The sequence below is a fragment of the Herpailurus yagouaroundi genome, unplaced genomic scaffold (assembly GCF_014898765.1).
Source record: "Herpailurus yagouaroundi ecotype Mexico unplaced genomic scaffold, PumYag 189, whole genome shotgun sequence".
NCBI lineage: Eukaryota > Metazoa > Chordata > Mammalia > Carnivora > Felidae > Herpailurus > Herpailurus yagouaroundi.
Genome location: NW_024412420.1, coordinates 11,657,217 through 11,683,815, shown reverse-complemented (window position 1 = coordinate 11,683,815; position 26,599 = coordinate 11,657,217). Strand labels below are relative to the sequence as shown.

Genomic DNA, 26,599 nt, shown 5'->3' with positions numbered 1-26,599 from the left:
CGCTCAGCTGCTCAGGCCTTCTCAATTGCCCGTTCATGAGGGCTCCCCTCCTCCCCCCCAGCTGCTGCCAGCCCTCCCCCACCCTCAGCTGCTGCCGCCCTTCCCAGGCACCTCTTTCTCCTCCTTTGCCCTGCCTGCCCCCGCTTTCCGCGGCCCTCCTCGGCCCTCCTCGCCGGAAGGCCCCGCTCGCCACCCTGGGGCTCCTGGCAGGCCTGCGACCTTGCCTGCTGCACCATCTTGGGACGCGCCGGTGCAACCCCACCCCGGCCGCGGTCCTTCTGCCCTGGGCTGGGGAAGGGTAGAGGCAGGATGGGGTGTCCGTGTCCGAGGAGAGTTGTTCCGATGAACTACTCACCCCACGAGGAAGAAACAAACACCAGCTTCCTGAAGTTTGCGACTACCAACAACAGGTCTTGGCCGGCAGCCGGAGGGGAGACAGGAGTGAATCCCCTTGAGGTGGTTACCCTCCTGCAGGAGGGACACAGCCAGCGCCCCTTGCCACTAACAGGATGATCAATGTTCATTTGTAAAAATGTGTACTGGGAGGCATTTACATCCTTTCATAGGGAGCACTCGCGATTCCAAGAATTAATGCTAAGTCCCACAGGGTCTTTTCTTCCCTTCCGGGTGGAATGGAGTTGCTGCAGACTGATTTCTCTTGAGGCTGGTCTAGTTTCCTCTTCCTTGCTTCTGAGCGCCCCCCCCCCCCCCCTTGCAAAATCTTGTCTTGAACCGGGCTCTCCAGGTTTGCCGTTCCCTGCTGAGGAGAGGCTCAGCCTCTCTCCATTCCCAAGGCATGCCCCATGATGCTTTCCACCGAGCCCCAGTTCCGTCCTCAGCCAGGTCTCTGGGTCCCAGAGTGCCAGATCTTCTGGCCCTTAAGCTTTCTGCAGAAATGCTGAGATCCCCCGCCGGAGGGTGAGAGTTCAGCCTGCACCCCTCGTGCGGTCAGGGCAGGAAATAGTCTTTCTAGCCCTCCCTCTAAGAGTATATTAGCCTACCCCACTGGTAATGTGCTGGAAGATGCTGGAAAGGTCTCACTGCTAGCCCGAAGAAGGTGGCGAACAATGTCCGCAACAGTTCGTTTCTTTTCTTTAAAAAAAAAATTTTTTTTAACATCCATTCATTTTTGAGAGACCGAGAGACAAAGCGCAAGTTGGGGAGGGGCAGAGAGAGAGAGAGAGAGAGACCAGAATCCGAAGCAGGTTCCAGGCTCTGAGCTGTCAGCACAGAGCCTGACACGGGGCTCGAACCCACGAACCACGAGACCGTGACCTGAGCCGAAGTCGGACGCTCCACCGACTGAGCCACCCAGGTTCCCCCGCGACGGTTCATTTGTCATCCCACACCATCGCTACCTCCACTAGGAAGGCTGCGCTGCTCGCCGGGGGTCACCTCGTTATCATTTGTCCCTGCACAGTAGGTTTATTCCGAAGGCTGCTTCTGCCCACCTCCCCATCCCCAGATTCCCCTTCCTCACACTTACTGGTGTAGATAGAGCTCACGCGGCCCCCCCCTCCGCTCTAGGAACCACTCAGGTGAAAGACAACAGTTCTAGGCAGAGAGCAAGGTGGAGGGAGGGAGAGGCAGTTGGCCTCGGGCGGACTTGAAATTTGTCTGGAAAGAGCTCCACTGTCTCAGAGCTTCTGTTTTGGCTTCCTCTGGTGCTGCCCAGATGGGCAAGAAAAAAACGTGGGCTGTCTTGTCAAACCATGTATTTCCAAGATGAGTGAATTGAGCAAAGTATTCGTCTTTGAGGTTTGCTTGCTAACACCAGTGAACGCCTCCCCTGCTCTGTGTCTCACCTTTGCTTCCTCGCCTGTCCCTAGACGTACACGAAAATTCGCAAGAATTTTTGGTGACTACCCTCTTACGCTGCTAACGTTTCTCTGACAGTCATCCAGCCGTATTATAGTGTAGTTAGCTTTTCTGTGAGTTAAACCCTGTGCCCAAATTAGAGCCGCATGCAGTAAAAGCCAGTTGGCACGCACTTAGCCATACAGAATATGGGCATTTTTCCTGCAGCTGACATGGGGGCTATACAGGCTTCTGCTGTGTTAACACTTCTTGTCAGAGAGAAAGCAGCAAGGTTTGGTGAGATGAGCATACGCCAGCCTGGAAGGAGAGCTGAGTTCTAGTTCTACCTTAGAGCTGCCAAGGCGCTTTTCCTTTTTTCTGAGCCCCCGTTTCTCCAGCTGTCAAATGGAGGTGACTGGTTGAGGACCCTCTCAGCCTCGAGGGGCTTACTCCTCTCCTGCTCAGTCTATGAATCTGATCTCCTTTAACGGGAACTTCCCAGTGCTGGCTTACGGGCTGTGTGTGTGTGTGTGTGTGTGTGTGTGTGTGTGTGCGTGTGCGCATGCTTGCATGCGTGCATGTGTGTGTCCTTGGTCCCATAAGAAGCCTAGCGATCCCTCACCCCACCCTTCTTCTCTGCCTCCAGGTAGGCCAGGAGCACATTAAACATAGTACAGAGCCTTCGAAGGAGAAGGCTGTGTGGTTCATTTCAGAGTCTCTTCTGGAGATTTGCCTTTTCCCTTCTGCTTGTTTCCGGCATTATTAGCACAGGAATCAGCACATGTGGGACAGTACATGTGTGCTACATACATTTAAAACAACATGTTCACACTGGGGCGCCTGGGTGGCTCAGTCGGTTAGGCGTCCGTCTCTGGGTTTCGGCTCAGGTCATGATCGCAGGATTTGTGAGTTCGAGCCCCGCATCAGGCTCCGCGCCGACCATGCAGAGCTTGCTTGGGATTCTGTCTCCCTCTCTCGCTCTGCCCCTGCCCTGCTCGCTGGCTCTCTCTCTCAAAATAAACAAACAAACATTAAAAAAAAAAAAAAAAAAAAAAAAGACCATGTTCACAGGACCACAGATACACCCAGTGGTGTCCCTGCCTTCCCGTACCCCCTCCTACACCCTGGCATTCACCTGGGTGGTGCATCTGCTCTGCCCGGTCTTGTACCTTTCAGTAGGTTAATATTTTCCTTTCCAGCCCCTACCCTGCCCATCAGCCCACCCGACAGCCTGCCTGTCTGGCTGCCCTGCCTCTGGATCAGCCTGGCATGGAGCCCTGGGCACGGTGCCAGCTCCTCCTCCCCCCCAACCCCGCCCCCTTTCTCAGCTACTGCCATGCCTGGAGCGTGCCAGGTCCGCCTCCTTCAGAGGCTTTCCTGGACCATTATTTTCTTCACCTCTCCACCCTACAGGGTTTCGGGGGCAGGGTGGGGAGGAAGGATGGGGTCAGTGGTGATCTTATGGAAAAGGCAGAGGTTGGCACTTTGGGACATCTTTTATGTGTGACTTCCAGCTGGAAGAAACTGGGAGGAGAGCCAGCTTCGGGAGGGTGCTTCTCCTCCAGCACTAGTCACAGGGGACTCTCTTGTTGAGAGAAGTCCACAGCATCACCCACTTCTGAAGGGATCCAGTGGACAGCCGCCCTCTCCTCTCCAGTTAACCCTGTCTGTTCCCTCCTCCCATCCCCAACAAATGGGGTCTCCTCCTGGACTGTCTTCTCCATGAGAGCAGAAGGCATGCCTGTCTTCCATCATGTTAGCTCTGCACGGTAGCACCTCTCAGCCTCCTGCAGTAGAAATGCAGTGAGAGCCACATACGTAAGTAAATTTTCTTTTTCTTTCTTTCTTTCTTTCTTTCTTTCTTTCTTTCTTTCTTTCTTTCTCTCTCTCTTTCTTTTTTGCTTAGATTGTTTTTGATTTTTGGAATTTTCTAAGACCCATGTCAGAAAAGAGTGAAAATAATGAAAAGAATTAATCCTAATATTAATTGAAAAGTTCAAAGTATTATTATCGTTAACGTTTATTTATTTTTTTGAGAGAGAGAATCCCAAGCTGGCTCTGCACTGCCAGCACAGAGCCCGACTCGGGCCTTGATCTTACGAACCATGAGATCATAACCTGAGCTGAAATCAAAGAGTTGGGACGCTTAACCGACTGAACCGCCCGGGTGGCCCTGGAAAATTCAAAGTATTATTCATGCAGCATGCCATCAATGTAATAATGAGGTCTTTATCTTGGGGGGTGGGGTACCAAGTGGTAAAGAATCTGGTGCATGTTTTTTTACGCTTAGAGCCTGTCCTGGTTCAGTTGCTAGTAAGTTTCATCGGAAACGTTTGATCTGTATTTAGACTTCACAAATTTTACGGAGGAAAAGTTAAAGTTGTATAAACACAGAAGACAAGAAAATTATGATCCCGGTTGCGGTAGCCACATTTCAGTTGCTCAAAAGCCACATGTGACTAGCGGCTAGTGTGGTGTAGACAGCACGGGCCCAGTGCTTAGTAGGTGCCAGGAAAATCTATGGAATGAATGACTACAGCAGCTGGACTACAGAAACCTTGAGGCAAGTCACGGTAGCGAGTTTCTTGACTACTTCTTAGGATTGAGCAGGCACGATGCGGCTGCCGGTGTGTAACATCTTCGCTCTTTTCCAACGTGCACGTGATAACTCGAGCCCCATCCCCGGCCAAGCTTATTTTCTAATTGCCTTGGGTTAGTTTCTTCCCAGCTTTTTGAGAAGATACCTGTAGGCTCGAATGAAGACTTGGACGTCATTGGGAAGAGTTAAATGCGTAGATGTGTGGGAGGATGTCTTAATTTGGGACATAACGGATGGATTCCGAAGTTTTCATTAGCTCCTGAAATCTTGAAATTGTGTGCAAACTGTTGGCGTTTTTCTGGTGTAGAGTGTTCTTACCTTTTCTCACACTGCTAATGGAAACCAAGTCTCAAAAAAGGCAGAGGGGCATCTTAAGAACCACTTAACCTAAGACCATCAGGGCCCAGAAAATTCCTCTGATTAAGAAAGCCTTTTCCTACAGGTGGACCGACTTGATCCCTGTCTGGGGAACACAAGACTCGGTAAAAGGCTAATCCTAATCCTTGTTTCCCAGATGTGAGAAACTGAGGTCCAGGGAGTTGAAGGTTTGACTTGCCCAAGGCCACATAGCCTGTTAGTCAGAAAATCACAGCCAGGGGGAGGCGTAGAGGTGCAGGATCTAATCTGGAGATCCCAGTTTAATCCTGGTTCTCTGCAGAGATGAAAGTCCAGGTTTGACTTTTGATAAGGGGCCCAGAGCTTGACAAGATTTCCAAAACCTGTTGCTGCTTCCCTCCCCCCACCTTCCACTGGTTGACCCCACCCTGGTTTAAAGGAACCCCTCCTAGAGAGGGGTGAGGTCATCTGCTTGACTGAAGATGGCACCTTCCCCTGTGGCTATGGGGGTGGAAAGAAGAATCCACCACTCCCTGGGGCAGTTTTCAGCTTTTCTCCAGGAGACTTGGAGTCCTTCCTTATACCTAGGGTGCATTCTGCCCTGCAGGGAGCCCCCATTCTGTCCTCTGCAGGCTCACCGCCGAGGCTCGCATTCTTGCTAATACAACACCAACTGGAAAACCTCATTTGTTAGATGCATTCATTTAGAACCTGCTGTGACTTTAAAACTGGGTGAGCTATGGGGCGCCTGGGTGGCTCAGTCGGTTAAGTATCCGACTTTGGCTCAGGTCATGATCTCTGGGCTCATGAGTTTGAGTCCCGCGTCGGGCTCTGTGCTGACAGCTTGGAGCCTGGAGCCTGCTTCAGATTCTGTGTCTCCCCCTCTCTCTACTCCTGCCCCGTTCGTGCTCTGTCTCTCTCTGTCTCGAAAATAAATAAACATTAAAAAAAAAAAAGCTGGGTGATCTAGAGTAATTTAAAAAACAATTTTAATGATGGGAAACAAATACAAAAAAGTAGAAAGGATAACGTAATCTCCCGTCTACTCATCACCTTGCTTTAAAAATTACCAACCCATGGGGCACCTGGGGGGCTCAGTCGGTTAAGCGTCCGCCTCTTCAATTTCAGCTCAGGTCATGATCTCCTGGTTCGTGAGATTGAGCCCCGCATCAGGCCGTGCGCGTGCAACAGAGAGCCTGCTTCTGATTCTCTCTCTTCCTGTCTCTCTCTAAGTAAATAAACAAACAAAAAATTACCAACTCCTATCTAATCAGTGTTTTCTTCACCCCCTGATTATTTTGGAGCAAATTCTAGACACCTTATTGTATCTGTAACGGTCTTTTTTTAAATATGAGAACTTGACGAATCATTAGTTCTTAATAGTGTAATCAGATATCTAGTCAGTGTTCGATTACGCCATAGAATCACTTCACCCGCTTACGGAAATACGCAGCTAGGGAAAGTTACTAAGCTCAAGAAATTACGGGTGGAATGTTCTGATTTATTGGAGAACAGTACCCACTTTAGCCAGGCCCATTGTTCACCGTGTTGTATGAATTCCGAATATTTTTAATTTGTCCCGCAGCCTAACTTTGACTGTATTTTGGCAAAGGCTTTTTGTTCCTTTTCTTCCTTCAAAAACAGCAGCTCGGGACAGTGCACCGAGCCTGGAATCAGACAGGTTTTGAGTTCAAAGCCTGACTCTGTGTGACTTGGCCAAGATACTCAATCAATCTCCCATTCTTGGGGCCCTGGTCTCTAAAAGGGAGCCATGGACCCCCAGCATCATGGTCATGGGAGTCTTCTAAGCAAGTGCAGAATCTCAGCTCGGAATCTTTCAAGTATTCCTCAAGTGTTAGGCCCTTCCCTAATTGACCTGTTTTCCTTCCCCGTGTATACTTCTCTGAAAAGGTGAAAAGGATGAGAGCTTCCTTCCCAGGGAGAACTCCCAACCACATCCCTTTCCTGATACCCAGCTCCTGTACTTCCTGAAATTCTTGGTTTGCTGCTTAGCTCCTACTGCCGTTGAATGGGTGCTCTCTCCCTCCGTTCTCTCCTGGAATCTTCCCAGGGCTAGAAAGAAATGGTCACTTGGCTCTCTGGCCTTCCCCTCTCCCCCACCCCCATTAGAGAAATCAATCCCCTGTGGTTGCTCTGCACTGGGAGCTGCCCCAGGGCACGGTCAGGGCAAGCAATGCCTTCAGATCAGGGCAGGCAAAGAGGTCAGAAGCCACAGGGTGTTGGCACCCAGGGAAGTAATTAGGTTGGCGAAACCATTGCCTTTGTTGCCAAGAGCTATCACTCAACAGGTTTGTCAGCTCCTTCGTGGACGGACAGGTGGTTGTTCTTGTACCTCTAGGCATTCTCTGGCCTTTTCTGAACAAGCGATGTTGGGGTTTAGGCCCTCCAGGCTCCGCTCAGACTCTAGAGCCCTGCTGCCTGTAGAGGAAAGGTACCGCGCGACCGTAGTGGGAGCTGATGCTCTCGAATGTGGAGTGGGTCCCTGGGCCGAACTAGAACCCTTTAGTTGTCAAGGGAGGCGGAGGAGTGGGACTACAGGCAGTGGTATTTCCCACGATTTCCTCAGCACGGCAACCTGAATACTTACAACGGTTACCATCACGTTGAGTGCTCATTGTCGGCCCTACCTGGCGGTCTCCTCCCATCCTTGTCTGGACCCCTGTAGGCTCCTGAGGACCTGGATAGGGATTGAGCACTCCCTCCGAGTCAGGTGCCCCAATTCACACGCCTTGTCTCTTTTAAGCCCTCACAAAAGCTTTATCAGTTTCCACAGGAAGAAACCAAGGTACAGAGCAAGGAAGTACCCTATCAAATGGTCTTAGTTTCTTCCATGGACTCCCAAGCCCTCGGCGCACTGCCCCGGCCCAGCGTGCATCAGGCCTACATAGTTTGGGAGTTAAGCAGGGGTCCCGGGAAGGGGGTACTGGGTATAGTTCCCAACATTGCCCCATGTGCTCTGGGCCTGAAAGAAATTAGGTAGCACCATAAGTAATAGAAACCAGGCCAAGGGCTTAAAAGACAAAGGGCCTTCGTGGCTTCTGTTGTGCTTTTATCAGGGTTGGGGGCTTTGCTGAAAGGAGGTTTGGAGGCCTGAAGGAGCCTGGCATGGTTTCCCAGGATTGGGTGTGTGTGTCCTGGAGGGGTGGGTGAGTCCCTGCCTATTGGGGGTGGGAGGGGGCTGCCAGGAGGTCTTTTCTTTCATTGGTTGTGTGGCCCTGCCCTCCTCCCCCTCCTTCTCCTGGAACATTCCAGACATTCCAGACTGCCATTGCTTTCAGGATATGGATTAAAATCCCAAACTGAGATTTGATTTCCTCACCTCATCCCCTCCCCAACTCTTCCTTCCCTACCCTGAAAAGAAAGCCCCTAAAACTGGGAGTTTGAAGGAGGAGGGGGAGGGTACTTTTGACTTTTGACCTGAGATTACACTAAGGGACCCTCTCGAAAGAGCCATCTTCAAACTGAGCTCCTGTACAGAGGTTGCTTTAAGCCCTTGCAGCTTTGAACTCCCAGGCAGGCAGCCCCCACCTGTTCCATCCAGAAGAGTTTGTTAGGGCCTCCTCCCTCAGCTTGAGTGACTTCCTGTCATTGGCATCAGGCTAGATCAGTGTCCTCAGTCTTTGAATGGTGTAAACTCAACCCTCCAAGAGTTGGACTTGCACTGTGAGGGCTCTTGAGTTTTCTCTGCCCATTTGGGCACAAAATGAGTGCTGTATGGGACATCCCTCGCAGGGGCAGAGACCGTGGGGCTCCCTCTTTTGCCTATGAACGAAATCGAAGAAGGTGGTCCGGTATGCAATCCACAGAGGACCCACAGAACTGGACTGACTTCTTACGGTTACTCTTTTGTCCTGCATAGTTGTCTGACTTTAGGTCAGGTTCACGAACCAATCAACCGAGAAAGCCACACACAGATTCTCAACACCTATCCTCCTTTGCCCTGAAGTTATTTCGTCCCGGGGAGAGGTTTCCTTAGTGTATTTCATCAACAAAGACTTTACGTGCTCAGAGCTGCATAGCTAGAAGGGATCTTAGAGACCCTTTGGTTTCCATTTTGCAGCTGAAGACACTTGAGGTCACAGGGATGGAATCATGAGTGAGCTGGCTCAGGACAGAGCCAAGAGGGAACCATTTCAGTTAGAGCTTAGCATCCTTTCTCTTGTTCCCATGTGTTTACACTCCCGCCCGCCTCTCCCCCCCCCCCCCCGGCCTGGCAAGAGCCGACATGGGCCTTGTTAGGAACAGTGAGGCCTGAAATTTACTTGGCTTAGTCAGTTGAAGACCCAGTCAGGGTAATTTAAGGGCTAGAACTGGATTTTCTTGCTTCCCAGGCCAGTTTTCCCTCATGCCGTTAGAATTTCCTTGGACCTTGTCCCTGAACTAAGTTTGTGATCCAGGATATATGCAAAGACCAAATGACAGTTGACCGATGAAGATCAAGTCAATTGAAATGTTGTAAGCCCAGGGATTAGGGCATTGATTTGGGTGGTGAGCAGTTAATTGCCCTGGGAGTCAGCTTTGAACCTAAAAAGCCTTCCTGCAGGTGCCGGGGGTGGGGGTGGGGGGCCCGGGGTGGGGGTGGTGGGGAGACTACATTTTTAAGAGGTATTTGAAAGCTGGGAAGGAGAGGGTGTAGTCATTTGGGAGGAGGAGTGGTCGTGATGATGTGTTGTGTGTTACCCATTCTGGCCGGAGCATTCCAAGATGCCTCTGTTACAACACTTCTGAGTACTTGAAGCTCTTTGCTAAGCTCTAATATTACCTAACAGCACCTTAAACCCTGTGAATAGGGATTATTCCCCTTTTACAAAGAAAGGAAAGTGAGCCTCAAAGAGGTCAAATTTTAAGAACAGTGCTGTTAAAAGTGGAATACAGATTTAAATCCATACCTGTATAAAAACCACTTGACGACCGCACTATTATCCTGCTCTAATTTGGCTGCGCGTATGTCTCCCCTAATAAATGGTGAGCACCTTGAGGCCAGGGACTTTGTTTTGTTTATCGCTGGGTCCCCAGCATCTAGAGCAAAGTCCAGCGCGAAGTAGGCAGCAATTAAATAGGTAGCAGATCAGTGACTGATGTTTTCTGTAGCAGCTTTGTATTCCAAGTGCCTGAAACGTAGTGGGAGGTAAAAGACGCTTACTGGAGAAAAGGATCAGTGACACCTCAGTAGAGGGATAGACACAGCAGATGTGAGTTTTAGGGAATTCCGTGGCCCTGGTGCTTAGGGCATCTGGTTTCAGGTTTCCCATCTGTGGTAACACTGATAATTTACTCTCTAGAGTGAGGCACCCCTGCACCAATTCTGTATCCCCAAAGGTTATCATTTTTGGATTCTCAGACTTTGGTGTTGAACAGGAGGGAGGGAGCTAAAGACGGAGGCAGGGATTAAACACCGCGAGGTCAGAGGCTCCTGAAGCATCCGGAGCCGTCACTAATCCTGTTCCTTCTAATTTCAGGAGTCGGAAAATCCAGATTCGAAATATCCCACCCCAGCTTCGTTGGGAAGTAAGTGATTGGGGGAGACTCAGTGGGTGGGGTAGCGGAGACTGGAAGGGAAGTCCTGGTCAGTCTGAGTTGGTAGAGACGACTGGGGAGGTTCCCTGGTGGCCTGGGGGTAGGCCAGGGCTGCTAGTGCCGAGGAAGGTTGCTTGGATCTCATCCTCAGCCTAGGACTACCAGTGTTAGCCCTTTGGGCTTGGCCCTGTGGGGAGAGGCGTTATGGAGGTGGGTAGGATGTTCCTCGGGCCCCAAACTTAATGATGGCAGAAATTGACTCAGGGACCCTGGCGGCCCAAGTCCACTTCCAAAACGGCCCTTAAATGCTTTTTTGTGCTCAAGCACATTTCTGTAAAGATACCCCGAGAGGTCACTGCTAGTATCGGTACCCCGGAAAGGGTAAGCCGAACGGGTAGTATTCAATCCCCATCTAAGGCTCGGCCTGTGCCACTGTGCTTTGGGGTGAGGGGTGTCCGGGGCTGGCTTTGTCTCAGTTCCTGGGATGCCCAGAGTAGCCTTCCTCCCTTCTCTGTGCTCCTAGGTGCTGGATAGCCTGCTGGCCCAATATGGTACAGTGGAGAATTGCGAGCAAGGTAAGAGTGCAGAGGGGGTGGGTGGCGGGGAAGGAGGGTAGGAGTTGGGGGGGGGGGGGCATCTTCTTTGCTTCCTTTTCCGTGACCACATCTACCTGGTGTACCGAAAGAAGACAGGCAGAATATGGCATGGAAGGAGATACACCACACGGGGACTGTGGGCATGTTCACCTAGCTTGGACTGGGCCGTTTATCTCTGGGACGGGTTTCTCCTGTGAGTGAGCAAGGTGGCTCATTTCCAGCATGGTGTCCCTAGGCCCCATAGGGATCAAGCACAGTAGAATGGGGTCTCGCTGTTTTAAAAGCCGTAGTTTAAGAATGGAAATTGGGCGCTCGACCTGAGTATGTCTTCAGCCCTTTTACTTTAAAAGCTTCGTGATTCTTTGTGTTTGGCTGGACTCGTCCGTCAACTGGTGGTCTCTTTTTAGAAGCTCTGATTGTCAGGTGCACGTCTTGGGTCAATAATAATAATTAAAAAAAAAAAAAAAAGCCGAGGATTTATTACTTGGCACATAGTGATGGGGAGGCATAGTCTTTCAAGAGTGGGCCCACAGCAGAAATAATAAGAAAGCGGTCTAGGTCAGAGCACATTTGGCTACGATTTCTGAGGATTCTGCATTGTTTAAGATTATAAATAAGTTTCAGAAGAAATGAGCTAAAATGTGGAGTGATTTTGGTTGGACATATAATGGTAGAGCTTGGCCAATAGAAAAGCTTGTACTATTTGAGTTTGTAGTTCTTCAAGGAATGTGCATCATCAGCTCGTGAAGATTTAAAATTTCCTCTCAAGTCTCTATGGAAAGGTACGAGCTAGAAATCACTCTAGATGGAAATATGTGCCTGTACCAAGGTCAAGGCCCATCAAACGGGGTCTCCTGCTCTGATCCTGTAGCTTGCCCTTTTACCATAAATATTTGCCAGGACATGACCGGGCACACTGATAACCATTGCCCGGTGGTGCTCATGCGTGAGACTAATGACGGAGTTATTCCTGGACAAACGGCAAGACAGAGCCCTGGCTTGGGAGCACATCGTGAGCCTCACCGGGCAGCCCGGCAGGAGCCCACATGAGTTTAAACCTGTGTGGGGCTCACCAGGGAGCGATGGCACGAGGAACTGTATCAGGAGGGGACGCCTGCTACCTGGAGGAGAGAAGAGAGTGGGAAATGTTTGGTTTTGCTGGACAGCAGAGTCTCCCAGGGTCAATTTTCCTTTCTGTCCACCGCATTTAAGATCGTTACCCCCCACCACCGCTTCCTTTACCCTGGTTTGCATTTCTCCATGGCCTTGATCAATCTGTGATGCTCCCGTAGAATTTGCTTATTGTGCTTACTGATGTCTGTGCCAGCTGGAACGTAAGCTCTGGGAAGGCAGAACTTTCGTTGGCTTCGTTCATGGCTGTGTGTCAGTTTAACTGGAAAGACGATGATTCTTGGAGAATCTCCCTCACCCCTGTGGTGGGAGAGCTCTGTGGAGGAAGGCCAGAAGGGTTAAAGAGTGGTCTGCACTAAGGATTTGTGGCCCACTGACTCATCCTCAGCATGGTTGGGAGAGAGGCGTGGTTTCTGTCAAGTGTCCTCCACCCCAGGGCTGAGCAGGCCCAGGAGACCCCAAATCAAAAGACAGTGGTGCACGAGACTGGTTAATTTTATTAATTTAAAATGAGAAGTATGTCCCCAGATCGCCTGGAATTCTAACGTCCAGCCCAGTCTCCCATAGGAAAGAGTATATGGTAATCAAATGAAGACCAAGGGGTTTCATGATGAGGGCCTAGGACGTTGATGGGATTAATGGCATGTGCCATGAAGTCATGATAGATTGCATGTGTGTTTCCCTGTTAAGATCTTTGGAATGCCCCGTCAGGACATTGGCTTGCCAATCTCTGTGTGTGTGGAGTTTTAACTAGTTTAACTTCCCAAGAATAAATTTGTATCCCAAGCCAGGTGTGTGTGTGTGTGTGTGTGTGTGTGTGTGTGTGTGTGTGTGTGTCTGTGTTTTCCTGCCGCCTAACTGCTGATGTGTTGATCACACCCTTTTATTGCCCAGATTCTGAGGGGCTGGGTAGGGACAATCAAAGGAAGACACAGAAAGGAAAATGCAAAAAAGGTTAATTTCAATTTTCCAGTTCTGGTGAGAGGGGCCTAAATTAGGGGAAGTATTTTGCCTTCTCATTCAGCTCTTTCCTTCTCATAACCTGGAAAGATGAGCTTTTAACACTTGGGGTTCATCGATGGCATCTCCAGATCTCGGCTCTAACCTTGGCCTCTGTTTTGCTCCCCCAGTGAACACCGAGAGTGAGACGGCAGTGGTGAATGTCACCTATTCCAACCGGGAACAGACCAGGCAGTGAGTGGGCCGGAAAGTGGGGGGCAGGGAGGGTCTTTTGTGGGGTATTGGGAGCCAGGTACCCCTGCTTCCACAGGGTTGGGGTCCTGGCAGGCGGGAGTTACTCCTTCGGTTCGGTTATGGTGATAGCCAATCCCAGACTCTTGTCTGTTGGTCCAGGGATCTCAGAGGTACAGAAACTCAGAAACTCAGGGACTGATTGATAGCAAACACATGGAAGGGAACGGACCCAAAGACCTCCCAGGAAAGGTATACCCTGCAACTGCAGAGGGCCTTTGCTGTGTTGATGGCTCCATCTAGTGGTAGTCGGGAGGAACTGCGAGCCCTACAAAAGGGATTTGTTCATCTTCTGATGTGGCGGGGGGCAGACATTTTATTGCGGCGATGCCATGAGCCCAGTTTATGCCTTTTGCAGGATCCTTTTTGTCCCGTCACACCCACGATTTCTAGCTCCTTAAGCCCTTGGGCTGAGCAATTACACTTCTCACCCACTGGTGCTGACAGAGTTTGTACATTTTGTGCATGTACTCATTTATATCCGACCCGTTCGCTTTTGGTGGCTTTCTTGTTCCTGCGGCAGGCCACCTTTATCTTTTCGGTGCCCTCCAACCTAGTGTTAACGTCGTAAAGTCCCACTACTTCCTCAAATAACCGCTGTCTTTTCTTCTTTATTTATTTTTTTATAAAAGTGTATTTATTTTTATGTAATCTCTACACCCAACGTGGGGCTTGCATTCACGACCCTGAGATCAAGAGTCGCATGCTTTTCCAGCTGAGCCAGCCAGGCGCTCCTAAATATTTTTCAAAGTAATCTCTCCTCCCAGCGAGGGGCTTGAACTCATGACCTCGAGATCAAGCGTTAGCATACTCTGGCGACTGAGCCAGCCAGGCGTCCTGCCCCCATTTTCGTTTTGGCTGGCTCATCGGCTCAGACGGCTCAGAATTTTCTAGAAGTCCCTACTGCCCCTTGTGGCCAGTGTATGGTCCTTAGCCTGGCTTTGAACGTCACGGCAACACTCTCCTCTGGCTGTTGTTGCCATGTTGATATTTCTAACCTGCATCGGCCAGCGTGGGACTGGACGGAGCACGTCTTCCTGCACAGGGGTGAAGAACACCCCAGGTTTGCAGACATTTCCGGATACACTTAAACTCCTGCTTCCAAGTAGTAAGCAGGGCACCGTGGCTCGCTCTCTCTCTCTTTTTTTTCGTACGGTTTCCTCAAACATGGGAGGTGCCAGACTCAGCAGGTGCAAAAACAAGCCTCTTGTGTCATCCTCTTTTTATCTGTTAACATTTATTCACCATCACGACCTGCGATTCTCATGTGAGTCTTATGATTGAAATTATTATGTGGCTGAAATTCATGAGCCCGATGGAAACCACCTACGTAGGTTTCCCTTCGATGTCATCAGCCATTTAGACTGGAAAGTTCTCTGAGGTGGAGGTTGGAAGGGGGAGGGGGGGGCACGTGGTCATCTCCCTGGCTTTTAGCGGGTTCCAGTTTGGAACCCGGCGTGCTTTACACGCGGAGGGCATTTGCTGTGACTGGCATGGATTGGTGTGACCGGTAGATTCTCCCTCTGTCCCCAGAGCCATCATGAAGCTGAATGGCCACCAGCTGGAGAACCATGCCTTAAAGGTCTCCTACATTCCCGACGAGCAGATAGCACAGGGTCCTGAGAACGGGCGCCGAGGAGGCTTTGGCTCTCGGGGTCAGCCCCGCCAGGGCTCCCCTGTGGCGGCGGGGGCCCCGGCCAAGCAGCAGCAAGTGGACATACCCCTGCGGCTCCTGGTGCCCACCCAGTATGTGGGTGCCATCATTGGCAAGGAGGGGGCCACCATCCGAAACATCACGAAACAGACCCAGTCCAAGTGAGTCTTGGCTGCCGGGAGATGGAGATCGGGTGCCTCCGGGAAGCACACCGAGGAGCCTCAGCATTGACCTCTTAGGAAATGTCGCCTGGAACGCGTTCCCTTTTCTCTGTGTTCGTTCGGGGGTCGCTGCTTCCAGTCACGGCCTCCTAGGAAGGCAGGGGCCGGTAGGGGTGGGGGTGGGGGGGTTGAAAAGGCCTGGGACGGGCCATTTGGTGGCAGCGTCTGGGCCGCACAGACCTTAGAGGGGTTCTGTAATTTCTTGTAGGAAAGTCTCATCGGGCAAACCTAGTCTTTGTGAGTCAGCCCCTCCTTGGTGTTCTGTGGTTTCAGTACTGCCTGTTGGTGGCCGGAGGGCTGGACAGCCTGGCCAAAGTCGGCCTTCAGTAACAGGTCATGATCCTGCCCCATCGCCCATCCACCGCGGCTGCTCCTCTAATCCCTTTTATAAAATTTTTTTTTTCCCAGACGCGTATAGTTGACCCCTCTTCTCTAATCTTTATGGCTGATCAGCGTACTCTGGAAAAGAACGGGTCACGTCGTGTCCTTATCGCGAAGTCATCCTTTAGTATTTACTTTTAATTTGGGACAGCGCGCCTTCCCTTTATAGTTGTACGCGGGGCGGGATCCAGAATTTAAGGGGAGAAATACAGCTTTAGAGCTGTGGGCTGACGTCCGCCAACCCCGTGTTCCCGCCCCAGACGCCACCGTTGTCCCTCCCCACCTCCTGGTTGAGACACGATCCGGAGCGGCAGGCTGGCCGGGTTTCCCTGGCCCTTTCTCTGCCCCTCCCATTCTTCACTTGGACGTGTTCCAAGGGCCCCTTCTGTACCTTCGGTTGAGGAAAGGTGGCCGGGAGTGCGAAGACGGCCCCGGGTTTCACCAGGGACGCCTAACCGTCTTTGACCTTGTGGTCCTCAGGATCGACGTGCACAGGAAGGAGAACGCAGGCGCTGCGGAGAAGGCCATCAGTGTCCACTCAACCCCCGAGGGCTGCTCCTCTGCGTGTAAGATGATCTTGGAGATTATGCATAAGGAAGCGAAGGACACCAAAACGTAAGGCTTTCGCCCGGCGTGTCTTGTAACGGGAGGATTGCCACTTCCCCCACCCCAACTATGAACAGTTAGCAAGAATGGCGATAAATAAGACGTAAACTGGGAAACGAGGTTCTCTTTCCCACAAGGAACACCCTGTACGTATCCTCTTAGCGATACCGTGAACTCACGGGTGTTTGTACATCGACGTGCTGTGCACAGGTGTATGTGTGCACACGTACGTTGTAGCACAAATAGGGTCCTGACGAACGTGTTCTACGTTGGCTGTTGCGCTTAACGTGGATCAGTAATCCTAGACCCACCTCATTCTTTTTTTTTTTTTTTTTTTTTTTTTAATTGCCTGGAATTCGGTAGTCCGTGATGACCCGGTATACGGTTGGATGAGTTTAACAGGCATACACCTGTGAGCATAGCCATCGCTCTGGTTGTCCTCCTTCCCCTTGGCAGCCCAGCCCCACTCCCACATTTCCGTAGCCCTCAGCAGCCACCGCTGTGCTGGTTCTCGCATCTTTTAAAATGTAACTCTGTCGCGTGCTTTGTCCTGGAAACCCCACGTCTGTGGTGGCAGGATGATCGAGTCTGAGCGTGGCCTGCCATTTAAGGAACTCTTACCCCTCACTTCTTCCCAAGGGCCGACGAGGTTCCCCTGAAGATCCTGGCCCATAATAACTTCGTGGGGCGGCTTATTGGCAAGGAAGGGCGCAACCTGAAGAAAGTGGAGCAGGACACCGAGACGAAAATCACCATCTCTTCGTAAGGCTCTCATTTGCCTCTTTATTTATCAAAAGACTTTTAGAGCACGAGCAGGGGAGAGGGGCAGAGATTTTTGTTTGAAATTGTTTAATGTTTGTTTGTTTTTTTTTTTGAGAAAGACAGAGGATGGGCGGGGCAGGGGCAGAGAGAGAGAGAGGGAGACACAGAATCTGAAGCAGGCTCCGGGCTCCGAGGCATCAGCACAGAGCCCGACGCGGGGCTCGAATCCACGAACCGCGAGTTCGTGACCTGAGCCAAAGCCGGACGCTTACCTGACTGAGTCACTCAGGTGCCCCGAGAGTATTTTTTGTAATGTTCATCTGTTTTTGAAAGAGAGACCGAGCAGGTGAGGGGCAGAGAGAGAGAGAGAGAGAGAGAGAGAGGGAGAGGGAGAGGGAGAGAGAGGGGCAGAGAGAGAGAGTCCCAAGCGGGCTCTGTGCTGTCAGCACAGAGGGCTCGAACTCACGAACCCTGAGATCATGGCCTGAGCCGAGATCAAGAGTCGGACACTTAAACCAACTGAGCTACGCAGGCGCCCTGAGGGAGAATCTTATGTGGCCTGATGTGGGGCTGAGCCCCAGTCACAGAGTCGGACGATCAACTGACCAAGCCTCCCAGGCGCCTCTTTATGAGTGGGATGCCCCAGGGGCTCAGGGTCAGCAGTATTTCATTATTGAGCCTCAGTACTTGGCCCCTCAAGTTGGATGCGGTTTCTGCCTATTGAGGGGTAGTCAGCGAAGTGGCAGAGAGCATTTCTCTCCGTGAGGGCTGGTGGTGTGGGAGTGCCTCCCTTCAGCCCTCCGGCCTGCGTCTCAGAGAGCCTGCGGCCAGGAGCCAGGGCCTCGGGGTTTCAGACCTACCTGCCAGGCTGAGAAGGGGCCCGACCTAGGTCCTATTCTGAACAGGGACGGAGTGTGTGCTCTCCCTGTGCAGCGGCCTTGCCTCTCCGGCAAGAAGCAAAGCCAAGCAGCTCGGTTAGGTGGGTCTTTGGTGAGCACTGTGCCTTATGGACTTGCTCTGCTCCAGAAGCACAGGAAGTGGATTGCCTTGGACCACGGGGGGACGTTCCGGTCCTGAGCATCTTCCTTTCCTGGTTTTAGCGGTGGTGAAAACCTGTCTGAGTGGACTCCTTGCAAATGGAGGGGTGTTTTCCTCTCCCTGGCACCGTGCCCCCGGCCTGGGTCCCAGACCGAACGCCAGAGACCAGGAGCTACTTGCCAAAAGTGAAACAGCCTGCAGACATGGTTTCTGTGGCTAGTTACGAGCCGGGGTCCGCTCCTGGCCCCGGCCGGTCAGTGTGGAAAGGTGACTCGGCTCTGTTCTCCCACCAGGCTGCAGGACCTCACCCTCTACAACCCCGAGAGGACCATCACCGTGAAGGGGGCCATTGAGAACTGCTGCAGGGCCGAGCAGGAGATCATGAAGAAAGTTCGGGAGGCCTACGAGAACGACGTGGCTGCCATGAGTGTGAGTGCCTCGTGCCCCTGCTGACCGCTCTCCGAGCCTGAGCCACGGCAGAAGGGGGTCTCCATGTGGGGTGGGGAGGCCACGTGCTTTTGGACCTCCATTCCTCAGAGTCTTTTAAGTGTAATTAATTGAGATTCTTTATCGGATTCCTGGGGCGGGTCTCCTCTTGGGCTTCAAGGTCCGTGATCTTCCTGTACAATTGGTGTTGGCGTGTAGTTCGGTGAGAAGGGTCCGTTATTTTAATCTGATCAAAAAAAATTTTTTTGGTATTTATTTTTGAGAGAGAGAGGGAAATCGCGCGCGAGAGGGGGAGGAGGGGCAGCAGCGAGAGAGAGGGAGTCACAGAATCCGAAGCAGGCTCCAGGCTCCGAGCTGTCGGCACAGCCCAGTGTGGGGTTCGAACCCACGGACTACAAGATCATGACCTGAGCCGAAGTCGGATGCTCAACCGACTGAGCCACCCAGGTGCCCCTAATTTTTTTTTTTTAAGTTTATGTATTTATTTTGAGAGAGACAGAGACAGTGTGAGTGGGAGAGGGATAGAGAGGGAGACAGAGAATCCCAAGTAGGCTCCGCGCTGTTAGCGCAGAGCCCATCGTCTGATTTTTGTCGTATTTTTAAATTTTATTTTATTTATGATGAACAGGCTGTAAATTTTTTTTTGTAACGTTTATTTATTTTTGAGACAGAGAGAGACAGAGCATGAATGGGGGAGGGTCAGAGAGAGGGAGACACAGAATCCGAAACAGGCTCCAGGCTCTGAGCGGTCAGCACAGAGCCCGACGCGGGGCTCGAACTCACGGACCGCGAGATCATGACCTGAGCTGAAGTAGGACGTCCAATCGACTGAGCCACCCAGGCGCCCCTGTAAATTTTGTTTTAACGTTTATTTATCTTTGAGAGACAGAGAGGGACAGAGCACCAGTCGGGGAGGGGCACAGAGAGAGGGAGATACAGCATCTGAAGTAGGCTCCAGGCTCTGGGCTTGAACCCACAAACTGTGAGATCTTGACCTGAGCCGAAGTCGGACATTTAACAGACTGAGCCACCCAGGCACCCTGCCCCTCCCCCCGTCATCTGATTTTTAAGGGGAGGGAGGATGGTGGGTACGGGAAGAAAGGTGAGTCCTGGAAGTTAATGGACATCTGTCCTCGCAGTGCCTTCTCATAGGAATGTTCCAGTGCAGGTTCAGTAGGGTAAACCACCAGAGATGCGGGGGACGACATCTGAGGCTCTGTTGGACCCTTCTGGGGGGGGGGAGGGTGGCCGGTTCTTAGTCCAGGGATAATGTGCCACGGCTCACAAGTCCACGCTCTATGTGTACGTGAGCGTGTGTGAAAACCACAAGGACAGGCCGGTTTTGTGCAGGTACAGCACCCAGCGCTCCTGTGTTGGGTCCCGCCGCCTCTGGGCTCAGCCAGGCCCCTGCAGGGTGAGCTGACCTCTTCCTCCTCACCTTCCTTCCCCAGCTGCAGTCGCACCTCATCCCCGGCCTGAACTTGGCGGCTGTGGGTCTTTTTCCAGCCTCGTCCAGTGCGGTCCCGCCACCGCCTAGCAGCGTCACTGGAGCGGCTCCATACAGCTCCTTTATGGTAGGTGCAAGATCTCATCCCAGGGGACCCTGGGCCCTTCTGTGGCCTCCCTTCGGGCCCAGCCCCCCGTGGGGGCCCGATGCTTGGGGATGCATTTGCAGGGAGAGGGAAGGGAGGTCTGGGATGCCCCCATCGTGCGCACTCCCGGCCGCTGGTGCTCCGCTGTGTGGATGGCGCCTCCTCGGTCCTTACTGGGCAGAGGGAGAGCCGGGGAGGGCGTAGCCCCTGTTGGCCGCCCGCTGCCTGCGCCCTTCTGCCTCGAGGACACGTGCCCGGGGTGCGGGAGGGCTGCACCCCTCGCCCGTGCTAACGGCACCCCCCGTCTTGGCAGCAGGCTCCGGAGCAGGAAATGGTGCAGGTGTTCATTCCCGCGCAGGCCGTGGGCGCCATCATCGGGAAGAAGGGACAGCACATCAAACAGCTCTCCCGCTTTGCCAGCGCCTCCATCAAGGTGACCTGCTCTGCCTGCCTCCGGGTCCCGCGAGGAGCAGAGCGTTCGCTTGCTGCCGGGGGCTCAGACCTCTGTTTCCCGACACCCCGGGTGGCCCGCCCTGGGGCAGGGCCTCTTCCTCTGAGGGATCGCAGCCCCCTGCGCTTTTCACCTTGCCAGGGTCTTCCTTGCTTCCAGGCGCTCAGACGAGGGAGGGGGCGGGTGTTGCAGCGTAGAAAGCGAACTTGGGTTCTGGCACGGACTGACGTGGGTTCAAGCCCCCGCCTGCCCCTAAGCCAAGGACCTCAGCCTCCGTTTTGCTCACGACTGCAGAAGCCGAGGCCCTGGGCTCAGGGTGCCTGGCGCACAGTGCTTGCTTTGCTAAGTGTCAGGCTGGCTCTACACCTTGGTCGGCCAGGGTCCAGGGCAGAGAGCAGGGAGAATCTTCCCTAGTGAAACTAAGCGGTTAAGTTTCATAAGCCTGAATCCATCTGTGGTCTAAGAGGAGCCGGTCAGACGCAGTGATCCTTCTCTGGTGAAGTGTGGGCGGTAGGGGGAGCCTCTTTGACCACCTCTGTTTGCTTTGTAGATTGCTCCTCCCGAAACTCCTGACTCCAAAGTTCGTATGGTCATCATCACTGGACCCCCAGAGGCCCAATTCAAGGTTCTCATCTTTGTTTTTCCAAGCTAGACCCGGGTGGGAGGCTGGGTGGGAATGCAGATCCGCACGACGCTTTTTAAAAACGGTTTTTATCCATTTCTTGGAGTAATCTTTTTTTAAACATTATTTTTCAAAACGTTTTTATTTATTTAGGGGGGAGAGAGAGACAGCGTGAGGGGGGGAGGGGAGGAGAGAGAGAGAGGGAGACACAGAATCTGAAGCAGGCTCCAGGCTCCGAGCCTGACGTGGGGCTCGAACTCGATAACGGTGAGATGAAGTCGAACGCTTAACCGACTGAGCCACCCAGGCGCCCCGATTTCTTTTACGTAATCTTTACACCCGGCGCGGGGCTCGAACTCACGACCCCGAGATCAAGAGTCTCCCGCTCTACCGACTGAGGCAGCCAGGCGCCCCTGCAGGATAAAGCATTGCAGTGCTGCTTCCAGTTGGGCATCACGCTTAATTTCTGTTGGCTTCTGTTTCCTTCTTTACGTGTGAAGGTGAACAGGAATTCGGGACAGAAGGAAACCCTAGGGCTTGGCTTCTTCCTTGGGCTTTGCCTTAGTTACATCAAAGGAAGACCTTTGATGCCAAATGTCCTTCTCTCCTTTGTATCCATCGCTAAGTGCCTGCACTTCTGGTCACATAGCCCAAGAGCCGACAGTGAGCACATCCTGACCGAGGCAGGGATGGAGAATGGGGACAGGCTCTTTAGGCTGTGTGCAGCGGCCCACAGCCTGTTCTCTGTGGCCTCATTCAAGTCAATGGGGTCATCCCAGACCCTATAGGGATTTGTAGCTTATGAATTGTTCTGGGAGGTGTGGGTTCAGTTACTCTGCCCCAGCTCTCCAGTGTTACAAGCAATCGGAAGGAACAGGTCAATGCCACAACAATGGCATTTTCGGTCACCTGGGTAGATGGTTGATCTACCCCTGGGTGGGGCCTGGGGGGCAGCAGGGGAGGGGCTGGAGCTTGGGGACCGGACGTCTCTGTTTACCTCGCTTCCCTTTTCGTCGCGTGTATGGCCTGCTGATTAACAAGGATCTCCTCCTCTCAGGCTCAGGGAAGAATTTATGGAAAACTCAAGGAGGAGAACTTCTTTGGTCCCAAGGAGGAAGTCAAGCTGGAGACCCATATCCGGGTGCCAGCGTCAGCTGCCGGCAGGGTTATTGGCAAAGGTGGCAAAACGGTGAGCCTTGAGGGCCAGGCTGAAAGTTCTGGATCTTTGTCCTCAAACCCGACAGCTTTGCTCTGGCTTCTCTCTCCCCTACCCCGCACAACCTGAGGACTCCCGACTTGCTCCTTGACCTAATTCTCCTCCACAGCCCAGCTCTGGAGTCCTCTAGTTACCTGCTAGCGATTTGCCTCTTGTCCTTCCCTCCAACCCCTCCCTTTCTTGATGGCGCCCTGAGCTTCTCCTCACCCCTGGCCACGCAGGTGAACGAGTTGCAGAATTTGACAGCAGCTGAGGTGGTGGTGCCCAGAGACCAGACCCCAGATGAGAACGACCAGGTCATCGTCAAGATCATCGGGCATTTCTATGCCAGCCAGGTACACGTGGCACCCCCCCCCCCCCCGTTTGCGGGAGAGCGGCAGGAGCGCGGGGATCAGAGAGGGAAGACTCCAGATGTTGACCTCCATGGCCTGGATGAATCCGGTGGACTCTGCCTGCCTCTGGGCTGGCTCAGTTTTCTTTTAATTTCTTTTGAGAGAGGGGAGAGAGAATCCCAAGCCATCTCTGCGCTGTCGCGTAAGCCTGAGGTGGGGCTCGAACGCACAGACTGTGAGACCGTGACCTGAGCTGAAATCGAGAGTCGGACACTTAACCGACCGAACCACCCAGGCGGCCCTGGGTCATTCTTTTCTAGGTGTAGGAGTGTGACGTGTAGATGTCTTATTTCCTCTTGAGGCTGTAGGGAGAGCGGTCTGAGGATTTCATATATGATATATATCCTATATAATAACCGGTATGTATTCTATATTCTTGGTCATCAACTCAGGGTCTTTTCCTGTTGTCTAACCTTAGTGCTTCGCTAACACCTTGTGCACAGGATGAGAAAGGAAATTGGTATCACCCCCTTCCCCCGCCAAGTCTTGTTTGTGAAATAATAATGCCAATAACAACATTCTGGATGGCCCTTCCCCAGTGCAGTCCCTTAGCCTTTCTCACAATGACTTTTCCATCCCTGCTTCCAGTTCTTCCACCGTCCCATTGCAGAACTCCCAACCCCCACCTCCAGGGAGCCGGTCGGCACTGCCCAGCATTGGGACTGACCCCAGAGCCTGCAAAGGAGAGTGGATGTCGGGGTCAAATGCCCTGTACTTTGAAAAGTCAGGCAAAGGATGACCGGAAGGGAGTGAGGTTTTCCTAATATCCTCCAGTGTCGGAACCGGAAGGGGTACGGAGGCCTTTGGACGCAACCCCTTCCTCTTAGAGGACAGACGTTTCACAGCAGGCTTGTGGCCCCACCGACACTGTCTAAGGCAGTACGGGAACCGGGAATCCGGGCTCTTGGTTCCCAGTGTGGTGTGGCTGTGCAGCAGCAGGAACGTGGGTTCTGGAGGCAGAGGCCTTGGAACTCAAACCCCGCCTGGCGTGGTCTTCTGCGCCGTATGGCTTTGGCTAACTTTTCTGGGACCGTCTTTTGAGAAGTATTAACGGTAGCATCTGTGGCCGAGTCTGCTGCACCAAGCACCATTCTGTGTGGTTTACATATATTAACTCGTGTAATCCCCACGATAGCCTCATTTTACGGATGGGGGTGTGAGCTTAAGAGGGTAAAGGACGTACGCAAGGATGCACAGGGCCAGGAGGTTTTCAGTACCGAAGCGGGGATGGTTGTCATCTGTTAGGATGAGGAGTAGAGAGAAGAGCTACGTAAGCCGTCCGCTCGGGGCTGACCGAGTAGGAAGTGATCTAAAAAAAGGGAGTCCACCGTCTTGCCTCAACCTAGACCACCTTTCTGTTTAACCAAGAAACCAAGCACGCCGTGGGTGGGAGGACGCGATTCTGGCGACCGGTTCCGGGCGTCACGTTGTGCTGTTGATTTCCCTCGTGGAACCGTGTTCTTGGGGACGGCGCCTTTGAGAAGGGGAGGGGAGAGACACCGATCCATTTTGTACGGTGGGGCTTCGGTGTCGCTGCTGCTTTCTAAATCCGTCTCTGGACGTTTCGTTCTCTCTCCTGGGAACGTCGACGTGTGTGGTGGGGCTGTGGTCAGTGGGGAGGAGGTCTCCGAGGTGTATGACCCTCCGAGGGAGCACACACTCCTGGCGACTCCAGGAGGTTGATTCGGGGTTCCGCGGTACGTGTGGCAACTTTGTTAACCGGAGGCCCTCACTCCTGCCGCTCGTCTGTTTCTTCCTACAGATGGCCCAGCGGAAGATACGAGACATCCTGGCCCAAGTGAAACAGCTGCACCAAAAGGGACAGAGTAACCAGGCCCAGGCACGGAGGAAGTGACCAGCCCCTTCCCTTCGCGGCGCCTCAAGGACAACGGGCTGAAGTCGAGAGCGCGTTCTCCCCAGCAGGCCTGAGAATGAGTGGGAATCAGGGACCCTTGGGCCGGGATGTAGACCAGGTTTGCCCGCTTGGCTTGAGGAAAGACGTTCCAGTGAGGAACCCTGATCCCTCGGCCCTACACGCCCAACCAATTGGCCCGACACTGCCCGCCCCTCAGGGTGTCACCATGGAAATTCTAGCTCAGGGTGCTTTTAAACGTGGATTGTTGAAGTAAGTTCTCCAGGTCCCACCAAGAGAGTGGGTCAGGCCCCAGTGGGAAGAGAAATAAAATTTCCTTCAGGTTTTTAAATCATGCAGAGGGGTGTTTTAATCAGCCTCAAAGGATGGTTTGCTTCTCAACCCGAAAATCCTTCCAGCCTTCTCCTACTTGGTTCGTTGATTAAAATACCTCTACTCTCGTGCCCTGACATAACCTCTTCCTATATAGCCTCTTCCTGAAGTCACGCTAATTGTTTTATCTGTACCGCTACCAGAAAAGGTGGGAACCAATGCATTGTTTTGCTTACGTTATTGACTCAGAGGAGAAGACACACCAGCATCTGTAGTTTAAGTCCACTCCTTCCCTAACCGACCAGTAGGAACAGCAAGGAATAAAGAACGGGGGAGAGATGTGATTAAACTATATAGTAATCCACGTTTAAAAGGAGTGCCCTTAGGGCCGATCTAGTCCAGATCGCCATCTTGAAAAATTGGCGCGATGAAAATGTTCTCCACTCTGTCGGGACTTCCCCACCGAGATTCCCTGCCCCGTTCACGTCCTCCTCCCCATCTAGGTGCACATGGGCGGTAGTGAATGCTCGGCAGGGTAGGGGCTGACCACTGTACTGTCCCTGATTCCCACCATTCTCAGGCAGATTTTATATTTTTTTAAAGTCTATTTTAATGATTGGATATGAGCACTGGGAAGGGGACGTAACTCCCCTTGATAAAGTCTCAGTTCCATGGAGGACTTGAGTGGCCCCAAAGGCTGCCACTGTGCCCTCACTCCAGCCCGTGTGCTCCTATAAGGGCTGGTTCCCAGAGGCAGGGGTTGCGGGGCACTCCCCCGCCACGGCACTGTTCCCTCGGTGGAGGTGGGATGTGGAACCCAACCCCGAGCTCCCGGTAAAGCTGAAGTCCACCATCTGGCGTACGTTATGAATATTCAGTAAATGGGAGAGTATTTGCTTCTGTCGTTATCCCAGAGGCATATTTAACCGATGGCTTCTGCCTCCGTGAATCATCGGCATGACAAAAGTTGTGCCTAAAAAACAAAGTTCAAAATGCCAGCAACCTTCTGCACAAAGGGGTAAATAAGCTTAATTTATTAATTTCCCAGGCTCAGTAAGATCCCGTTGGAAGTTCAGCCCTTGTGGAAGACAGCAGCCATCAGTTGAATGAGGTTGGGCCTCCCCTCCTGATATACTGATTGTCAACGCATATCAGCCAGGTGGTGCACTTTAGTTAGCTACCTTGGACAATGCTATCAAGTGTGCTGGGAAGGGAGGAAGGCCTCTCTGCATGTGGAAAAAGCCCATGCGTGGAGTCCCCTCCTTCCGACACTGCAACAACAACAGTAGTAACAACGAGACAACCATGACACGTGGGCGGAGTCAGTCAGGTAATGCTGTGCGCGAAGTAAACTACCTCAAGGTATGAAGTTACCTCAGCAATTACTTTCCTTTTTGTTCCCCCCACCTTTTTTTAACCTTTTTTTTTTTTCTTTGCGGCTTGCTGATATTTTATATAAAAAAAGAAAAGCAAAGCAAAAGAGAAGCTGATAGTCTTGAATATTTTATTTTTTTAATGAAAAGAAAAAAAAAACGAGAAAGTTATGTTTCATAATTTCTTACAACATGAGCCAGTGTAAGCCTTTAGGATCTCTCTATGGAGAACAGGCCCTATGGGAAGGGCAGCAGGGGCTGGCTCTTTGGGAGGAGGCTGGGGCTCAGCGGCCCAAGGTGGAGAGAGCCCGGGGTGAGGCCCTGATCTCTGACCCCCAGATTCCTAAGCCACTGGCCTCTCCTGGGAAATCCCGCCTGCTGGGGATTCAGAGACCTAGCAGAGCTGTGGGC

General features: G+C 52.4%; 1 protein-coding gene across 2 annotated transcripts in view; it reads left to right on the top strand.

Moving 5' to 3' along the window:
- IGF2BP1 (insulin like growth factor 2 mRNA binding protein 1) overlaps positions 1-26,388 on the top strand; it is a 41,965-nt gene extending 15,577 nt beyond the window's left edge. Inside the window, exons 3-15 of one of the 2 annotated variants that reach the window (XM_040497257.1) lie at positions 10,213-10,261; positions 10,794-10,845; positions 13,128-13,191; positions 14,782-15,063; positions 15,985-16,119; positions 16,750-16,872; positions 18,204-18,339; positions 19,809-19,931; positions 20,266-20,382; positions 20,951-21,025; positions 22,080-22,211; positions 22,460-22,573; positions 24,393-26,388. In XM_040497257.1, the coding sequence (XP_040353191.1) occupies positions 10,213-10,261; positions 10,794-10,845; positions 13,128-13,191; positions 14,782-15,063; positions 15,985-16,119; positions 16,750-16,872; positions 18,204-18,339; positions 19,809-19,931; positions 20,266-20,382; positions 20,951-21,025; positions 22,080-22,211; positions 22,460-22,573; positions 24,393-24,485 (1,495 nt within the window). In that variant the 3' untranslated portion in view covers positions 24,486-26,388. Of the gene's footprint in view, positions 1-10,212; positions 10,262-10,793; positions 10,846-13,127; positions 13,192-14,781; positions 15,064-15,984; positions 16,120-16,749; positions 16,873-18,203; positions 18,340-19,808; positions 19,932-20,262; positions 20,383-20,950; positions 21,026-22,079; positions 22,212-22,459; positions 22,574-24,392 lie in introns of both variants that reach the window. The other variant, XM_040497256.1, reaches the window with a different exon arrangement.
- The last annotated feature ends 211 nt before the right edge of the window (positions 26,389-26,599 follow it).